A 9,210-nucleotide genomic window follows, 5' to 3' on the forward strand; every position below is an offset into this window, starting at 1 on the left:
TTGCATGTGGCCCGAACTGAACCATCCTTTGGAAACTTAGAACGCTGCATCTTACCCAAAATACATCCTTCGCAAACATGTTTGACAGGTGCTTCAAGAGGCGGCAAAGAAGCAACCATACTAGATTTTTGCAAACACAGCAAACTGGCAAAATTCTTTTGACTAAAACGTGCATGCCAAAGTTTTGCATCTGAAATATCCCTTGAATCTGTAACTACATTTGCAAAGTTTTGTCCATACTTGTCATACAAAGTGATCTTATACAGCCCACGGCACAAAAGCCCAAATGCAACGATTTCATCACCAAACCTCAAATCATGAATTGTACATCTGTCATCCACAAATTTGACTACAAGTGCAAGTCTAGCAAGTACAGATACAGACAAAAGATTCTTCTTGATCCCAGGTACATAAAGTGCATAAACAAGTGTGAAAGAACTATCATTAGCAGCAGTAAGCACAATCTTTCCAACTCCCTAAACCGGATAAGAGGCATTGTTGGCACAAGTGACTGAATTCCCATGAGGGACAGACTCGAGAGAGGTGAACAATTCACGATGTGAGGTAATGTGCTTTGTAGCACCACTGTTGAAATACCACACATGTGAATCTGCAGCAACTGACAAGCATGCATCATGGACAGCAGGATTGTGAGTGCACTCCGCACTAAAAGCCCATTTTGCATCAACATCAGCATTACAATCTCCTTTTACAGAAGACTCAACAATGGTTGCATTTGTATTGGAACCAGCATTTGCAATGGAACCACCCTCTTTCTTCTTAGCCTCTTTGGCCTTCAACTTAGGACACTGCTTGATCAAGTGATCAATAGCTTTACAATAATGACAACGCATCTTCTTTTTGCCCTTATCACCAGAATTGCCAGACAATGTGCTACCAGCAGAAGCATTGGGAACATAAGTTTTTCTACTCGCAGCATAACCATAAGAAGTGGCTGCATTGCTCTTACCACCCCTTCTTTGAGACACAATAAAAGCATGTTCAACTGCACACTGTCTAGTCCTGTTTTTCTGGAAAGTGACTCTTGCAACAGCAATGTGCATAATGCATCAAACTTGGATTTCCTTGGGTCATAAGTCTCCAAGTACTAGCAAAAGTCTGGTAAGAATCTGGTAAGGCATCAAGAATAGTCTGCACAAGGGAACTGTCTAAAATGACTTCACGTACAGAAATAATTTTGTCATTGATATCCTTGACACTAGCAAGGAAAGTGTCCGTATCATCTATCTCATGCATAATCTTGACTCCAGCTCTTTACGCAGCAAAGCAATTTTAGCCTCATTGCGACTTGCATAAAGACCAGCCAAAATATCCCAAGCCTGTTTTGCAGATTTTGTTGAACGGATGTGAGGAACAATGGTACGCTTCACAGACAACGCAGTCAATGCATGAGCCTACGCATCCTTTACATCCCAACGAGCTTGTTCTGCCGTAGGCAAAACAACTCTAATAGCAGCAATCCTTGCAGCAAGACCTGCAACATCCTCAACATCGCTTGCATCCTCAGAACCAGGACGTACATCAATGCCTTGCACAATATTCTAGATGCCCTTTGTACAAGAACATGTTGCATCATGTAAGCCCACATAGGGTAATGGTCCCCATCCAACCTGTCCTCGGCAGCAAGCATCTTGAACACATCTGTGTTGTTGTAAGCCATGGTAAATGTTGCACCTGATGTGAAAACTTTCTGAAATGGTAAATGCTGCACCTGATGTGAAAACTGCCTGAAAAGAGGAGAAACAAAGAAGGAAAAACACATGCTATATAGCACAAACCTTAGAAGAGTGTTAAGCACCTGTTATGCAGAAAATGGCACACACAGAAATTCTGCATAAAATGATGAAATAGACTGTGCAGACCTACCTGTAGTGGAAACAGAGGCCAAAATGAGCCCGAATCAAAAATCTGAGCATTTGTCGACCTGCGAGCGAATGCTCGCCAAACCTCATTGTAATTTGGAAAGTGAGTAGGTGTGTGCTGGAGCAGCTGGCGACTAAGCCCGGGAGGACATAACCTGCTCTGATACCAATTGTTGGAATTAAGGTTGGAGAGAAACACACATAGCTTGGAGAAGACAAAGGAAGCTCAAGGCACACAATAGAGAGTGTGTTACTTAGTGTGCAATGGAAAGATAGATAGCCCTAGAGTGAGGGGCGTATATACAATGCACGAGGAAAAACACCTCCTAAAGAGGGAAAAAATGCCCCGGCCGTCCTAGTGTGTTCACACACATCACTACCACATGTATATGGTAACATCGATTAACTCTCCTTTATCCAAGAATTGGGTACCTTTAAGAATGTGAACCCTACATTCATCCATGTAGGCGGCAGGAAAATTAGCTAAGAATATCCATGATTCAAGTGAAATAGGTGCTAGAAATCCTTTGTTTGGTAGGGTCCATAAAGAGATTGTGTGTGGATTTTTGAAGCACAGGAAGTTATTTTAATTCTTCTTCTAAGAATTTAAGTGCTTCCTTATTGTTTTTAACCAGAGCTGCTAAGAGTTTGATCCAATCGTTAACTGAAAGAAGTTGTAGTAAAAAACCATGCGAATAATTCTCAAGAATTGTTGATCCAATAATAAGTTTAGATGCAGTTGTATCCTCAATGCAACGTAGAACATAGACTTGCTTTAGAAGAAGCAAGTTCGACAGAAATTCCAACCCAAGGGCAAAGGAGTCAGCCTGAAAGAAATCATCATAAATGAGAGAGGTACATAGCAAAAAAAATTGCTTACAGACAATTTTATTTTATTTTTTGGCAGCTCTAGCCAGAAAAGGTCTGAATCTATTTGCAGGGTACATCAAAGGACGCATAAGGGTATGTTTGTATAGATTGGCACTGGCCATCCACAATTTTTTATTGATAGCTTCTATATTTTTTGGGGAATTAAGAATCTGTATTCAGGCAGTGTATTTGAAGAGTTGAGATACCTGACAAAAAGTAAATGAAGAGTAAAATAAAAAATAAAAATGAAAAGAAAAATTAACAAGGTAATACATACAACCTTTAAACCAGTCAATCTGAGGAAATAATGACAGTTTGTATGTACCCCAATTAGATAATCAGGTAAAGACCTAAAGATCTAATTTTAATGTATCTTTGCCATACTCCCGGACAAAAATTGACAAAGCAATTTATGCCCTTGTGCCTATGTGTGTGTGTTGGAGTATTAATCTATATACTTTATTCACAATTTGAACAGTATATTCAAAAAGAGATATGACAAAGATTCAATAAAAGTGATCACATACAATTTTTTGCCCAAAAAAACTTGTACATTTGGAGTTTGATGTTTTATTACATCTATAAGATAAAAATGAAGTAATAGCAGAAGAAGAGATCTCCCTGCCTAATGTTGATCAAGCAGTACATGAATTCAAAGATAAAAGAAGTTGAAATCCTTATCTGCAGCCATCATGCAAACAAAAAAATCATCAGTATTTTTTTTAGTCATGGAATACAGGTATAAAACGGACCCGGCATTTGTCATCCATGTCCCCTGTATCTAAGTATTCATAACTGTTCAAAATTCTATCTAGAGCATTGTTTGCTTATGTTAACGGGGACAATATTCTCAAGTTCAAATAAAATGTTAAAGAGAGGAATCTTAAATTACTTCAAGAAGTAAAGTAAATTTTTTACCACTCCTAGAATAGCAAAGTGTAGGGTAAGGAAAGTTCCCATACTTCCCATCCAAAAAGACAATTATTTGTAGTGTCTAGCAGAGTATTTTTATTGAAAAAAACCTTATTAGCACAAATAATTTAGAATTAATAACAACTCTTGAAAAGCTACATTAATGTAAGTTTAATGATTTTTTTAAGGGTTACATTTGTTTATGCAGCATTTTATTTGAAGAAAATGCTTTATTTTACTCTATATGTAGAGTATTTAAAAATATCATGTAAGAAAAAAGTTTTATCATGTCCAAACAGACAGTTATGACCAAAATAAACCACCCTTTTTTTCTAATAAAAATATTTTGTAATTTATGTCCAAAACATACTAAATATTTCTCGAAGTAGTGTAGTTCGATTAGAGCTATATATTAAAGCTTCAAAACTTATTTTCTCAATCTTGAAAAAACCATTTCTCGATCTTGAAAAACCAAAATTGATGCAAAATTTGAACATTTGTCCACCTGATTAGAGGAGGAAGACATCACGCAATCAGCATCCACTCGTTTTTCCGCCATGAGGACCAGCATAAAATGTAGTTTGTACGCCTCCACAACTGTGAGCCCACCAGATATGTATGAAACCCGCAATTGATCCAGAAAACTAAATCAATTGGAACTATTTGCTAAGTGAGTTGAGTTTAGAAAGAAGGCTAGCTCTCTTTTTTAAACTCAAACTTTATCCGAGTAGCATATAAAGGCCATAGAGAGCTTAATAAAGGTTTACTGTGAGAGTATTATTAGTTTGAAGCAGGATCGTGCACGCGACTAGGCAGGAAGAATAAGGTAAAGGTTTGGAGTGAGCAATCTTGAGCCAACGTGCACCAAGGAAAAGCAGCAGTGCAGTATTTGGCTCGGTCGACTGACCTTTAAATAGCAACAAACACTATCGCAACCTGTATTCGATTCACAGAGAGAGAGAGAGAAACCGACAAAGGCCGTTTCTTATTTGGTTTACTTTGCAGCAAAAGATCCAATAAAGGTCGGTTCCTCCTACTGTCCGGTTATGTGCAGAATGACAGATGCTAGCGCCAGGCTGTACCCGTAGCCGTGTGTGCATGTAAAAAAAAATTTAACCAAAGCTGCATAGCACCTCAAGAATGCGTTCCCACTTCTTGTTTTTTAGAAAAATTGCAGTGTAATATGGTGTTGTATTCTAAAGACTGCCAAAGAGGGGAATCGAAGAAATACCGCTTCATCCTTTCAAGGGTACGGAATATCATGTATGCAAGGAAGAGTGATTTTCCCGAGCACTTATAATTATGTTGTAGAAGAAACCACAAGATGTTTCGATCCTAGAGATCAAGTAAATATAGTCGACGAAGGGGGTTGCACATAACATTTGCAGTCATAGATGTTTTCCATCCTCTATGGGAGTGAGGAAAACTTTTAAAAGTCAGTGTGTGTTTGGAGTTTAAAAGACAGATATTTGATGTTTACAATGTGTAACATACGAGTTGTGATTTGAGTAAATCTCTCAAAGAGAGGAATTTAAATTTATTTAGTCTAACTAAACTGTGTGCATGTATGTCCATGTTCATGGCAAAAAATAGCTAAATTAATTATTTGTCAGTGACTTGTGTGTGTGTGTGTGTAAGGTTCAAAAGGGGATGTTGCAAGGCGGATATGGTTGGTGAAACTACGTTTATAATGTATGTGCGGATAGACTCTATGTATGTGCACATGTGTTGATCAAAGGAAACAAGGGTGGTTAGCGAGGACAGGGAGGAAAATTCCGGCACATTGTGTGTCTTTTTGTTATTTACATATATTGACCACAAACAAACATATACATGTTCAAAGACCAAGGTACCCACATAAAGACAAGGTTTTTGTACAAAACAAACTTGGTTAGCAAAATTTTGTACAAATGTATAACATCAAGTTGATACAAGTCACCATCCTAAAATGTAGAAATTCCTTCACAAACTTCGAACTAGCAGCCAATCTTCCAAACAGTAAAGTAACCAAAAAGCTAAACCAAAGAGAGTAGATCTCACCTGCACCCATAGAAACAACACAGCATTATGTTAGCATTGGCTCTGTATGCAGGTGATGCATGGGCATCCTAGTTGTTATCCATATCACAAAGGTATAGCTTTTTGGTGAAAGTAAACTATCATTGAAAGATAAATTTCAAGAGACTTTGGCAGACAAATACACCATCATAAACAAAACTTCAACAACCTATTGATGCATAGTTACATGAGAACTGCCAAGGATTAGCATTAGAAGTATTCCTGTGCTAAAGGTCTTTATAATTAATCTCCTTCTTCTTGCAAGTTCTATAAAGAAAGGCTCTCTTCCTAGTACACGCCATGTTCTTAGCCGCAAATGAGAACACAGAATCTGCCCTAGCTGCTTTAGGCTTTTCCAAGATCTACGCCCTATTGATAGGATCAACTACAGTACTCATCCCTACAGTCAGCTTATCCTAGTAACAATAGACAAACCATTTTGGGCTTTATTAGTATCAAAACCCACAAATACACAATCCTATATTCAAAAAAACCAACCATAATTGGTTATGCCACTATAGTGAGCAACACCAGCAAGTATTTGGCCGGATTTCAACAAAAGCCGGAGAAACTGTGATCCTCAACAATAAGAAGCTATACGTAATTATCCTACAAGATAAAGTATGATATAAATTGTTGAGACAGTAAATAACTATCCAAACCTGTAATTGCAAGAACAAAAACTCCCTTAGGCTTGTCCTAAACATGTGGATCCCTCTGACCTCTTGTAGCAATAGAAAATAGGAGACAAAGAAACCCCTCAAAAAGCTCGAACATGTCTATGTACCTAGACACATTAATCGTGCAAAAAACAAGCAGATAATGTAGTAAACCAGGCGATTTTTGGGAGTATTACTCAAGAAAAACCAGCCCAGGTAGTTTCTAAAAAACTCTTGTCGAAGTTTACCTGCATATCTAAGAAAACATGCATAGATTATTCTTATATGATACTGTAACCATACCCCATCACCCGTCAAGGATTCATCAAAACTAGCTCAATTGAATTAGCCATCTCCTCACTAAAGCCAGCACCATTGGCTGGACTTCTGCAATTTTTTCAAAGGAGGTTATATTCGGAAATAAGTAAATCTATAAATTTCTGCAAAGATCACGTAACCCTATCAACCAGTCATGCCTTTCCACGATTTCTAGATGTCATCGACCAGCAAAATTCCATTAGGCGTCTGTAAACCAGATATTAAACAAGATTAAAAACCTTTTATGCTAAGGTATACAGTATCAGACAAGAGAAACTAACGCTGAGCCATTTTTGCATAGATTAGAAGGCACAACAACCAAGGTATTAATACTAACCAAGAACAGCAACCTATCAGTAGCAAAGGGGTCTAAGGTAAACACATGCCAGCCCAGGTGGAAGCCAAAATAGTGGCATACTGCAGCATACCAGCCCAAGGTAACCATTGGAAAGAAAACAACTCAGCATACCCGCCCAAGGTAACCATCAAAAAGGAAACAACACAGGCAAATCTGATCGAACCAGCTTATGTACATGAAGGAAGGGAATCCCATTGCATATCTGTGATGCATGATATCAAATAGCCCTTAGAAAAACTACTGAAGGTTTATTTCCAACTACGTACCAAGCAATCAACCAACCAAGTCCTAATAAACAATCTTTAGCCAATATAGGCTCTAGCCCCTTAGGTAGTTACAAACAACCGTAATCACTTTATCCACATAAATATAATCATACCATAGTCGCCCAACAACACCTCAGGCATACTCATGCCATAAGCACATAGCCGCACATTTAGAGATGACATCATGTTATCATTTATCAAGCAAAGAGGTATTAGCTTCAAAAATTTACACACCCAGCAAAAGAACTCCACCTAAGATGAAGCCAGAGAATGAACATCCAAAGACTCTTTCTTTTCTTTGCCTTTAGCCATAGTGTATCACACGCAGAGTAAAGCCTCTCAAATAAAGCAACCTCTACACATCAACCACATATTGAAGTACACAAGCCCGTTAAGTGATGGAAAACCCTCACCTTTAAATAGGATTGAATCTGCAAAGCACAGAGTAAACATCACGTTCAAGTGAATGCAACACCACTGCATCGCCCACGCCCTATCTCCAGTCTGATGCTGTTTTCTGCGCTAGCATTGAATAGAGCCATGTGTACCGCTAGAAAATGTACTCCAGAATAGGGTGGAACCGCTCCACTTGCAGTGAAAAATTGTTGCATATAATTATGCAGGCAAGAATACAAAACCATATCGAAGATCAAGAATTACCCTACTACAACCAAGAGTCAAAGCATTTTAACATAAGTGAGGTCTAAAATTTATATCCAAAAAAGACCCCTTACACATGTGTTATTATGCAGCCATGCAAATAGTCTAGGGCCGGTCAAAAAAACTCCAAGAAAATACAAGCAGTCTTAGGTGTGAGCCAAGCAAGCCCATTTTAGTGCTTTATAAGAAGATAAGGCCTAAGATTTCTCCTAGATAGACATTTGTGTGTGTGTGTGTGCGTGCACGCACCACTCAATTGGTTTTGTGGGTATATATTGGAAGGTCATGACCCACCTAAAAACTTCTCAATGTCAAGAATAGAGAGTCATTGGTGAAGTGCCCATGTGTGCATGTGTAGATCCATTAAGAACACCCATGTCTACTCAAAATGTGAGTTGTCACTAGCCATAGTTATAATCCAGATTTAGATATATCTGAAGCATAAAATGTGGTTTAATAATTCACACTTAGTACTAAAATTAATTTTTCCCATGGAGATATGTCTGTGTGTAAGAGTGTGTGTCCATCTCTAGGTATGGCAAGATCCAAAGTAGGTAAAGAAGAATCCATGTGGATATGCATGCGGGTATGAAGTTGCAAGGCTGAGTGAGGCAAATCAGTATGTATGAGAGAATGGGGCACTAGCTATTTCCCATGAATAAATGTGTGTGTGTGTGTGTGTGTGTGTGTGTGTGTGTGTGTGTGTGTGTGTGTGTGTGTGTGTGTGTGTGTGTGTGTGTGTGTGTGTGTCCCTTCCCCAACCCTAGGAGAAGGTCCACATGGTGGGAGGTAGGGCCCACCATGTGGAACCTTACCCCCAACCAACTTTTAACATATAAGAGACAAAAATTACTAAGTAAACCGTATGTAGTGTTCAAAAGAGGTATCTATCATATGTACAAAGGTTATCATTTGGTAAAGTGGTGCCACTAGGGCTGCTATATAAGAATGATCACTCATACAAAAGTCGTCTAATCATGTATACTTTGTTGGGTACTGAGTAGGAGAGAATCTCTTACATTTGTTCATCATAGCTAAATTGATATATTTTCAAAAAAGTAGTTTCTAGTGTTTCAAAATGGAATTTGTCCAATGTCCTACAGAAACCCTACATATTAGGTTGATATCATCCGAGGTAATCAATGATAACAAACACTTCTACATATTTGTATAGTTTATCCAAATTGTATATGTATATTAAGTATAGCCAAGAAGGTTAGGTACTG

The 9,210-nt window shown here is 38.2% G+C and overlaps 1 protein-coding gene across 3 annotated transcripts; it reads right to left on the reverse strand.

The window, feature by feature from the left end:
* Positions 1-427: 427 nt before the first annotated feature.
* LOC147461758 (uncharacterized) lies at positions 428-4,584 on the reverse strand. Of its 3 annotated transcripts, none has more exons than XM_086501771.1 (2): positions 4,171-4,584; positions 428-2,710 (listed from the first exon to the last, which is right to left on the reverse strand). In XM_086501771.1, the coding sequence occupies exon 2, from the start codon at positions 1,062-1,064 to the stop codon at positions 477-479; it is 588 nt and encodes a 195-aa protein (XP_086357897.1). In that variant the 5' UTR covers positions 1,065-2,710; positions 4,171-4,584; the 3' UTR covers positions 428-476. The 3 variants fall into 3 exon arrangements, 1 of the variants encoding a protein (XP_086357897.1); XR_015186619.1 differs by lacking the exon at positions 428-2,710 and adding an exon at positions 2,723-2,959; XR_015186618.1 differs by lacking the exon at positions 428-2,710 and adding an exon at positions 2,723-3,434.
* Positions 4,585-9,210: the final 4,626 nt, after the last annotated feature.

The sequence above is a fragment of the Adiantum capillus-veneris genome, chromosome 3 (genome assembly GCF_014529385.1).
Source record: "Adiantum capillus-veneris isolate H3 chromosome 3, ASM1452938v2, whole genome shotgun sequence".
In the NCBI taxonomy this organism is placed as follows: Eukaryota; Viridiplantae; Streptophyta; class Polypodiopsida; order Polypodiales; family Pteridaceae; genus Adiantum; species Adiantum capillus-veneris.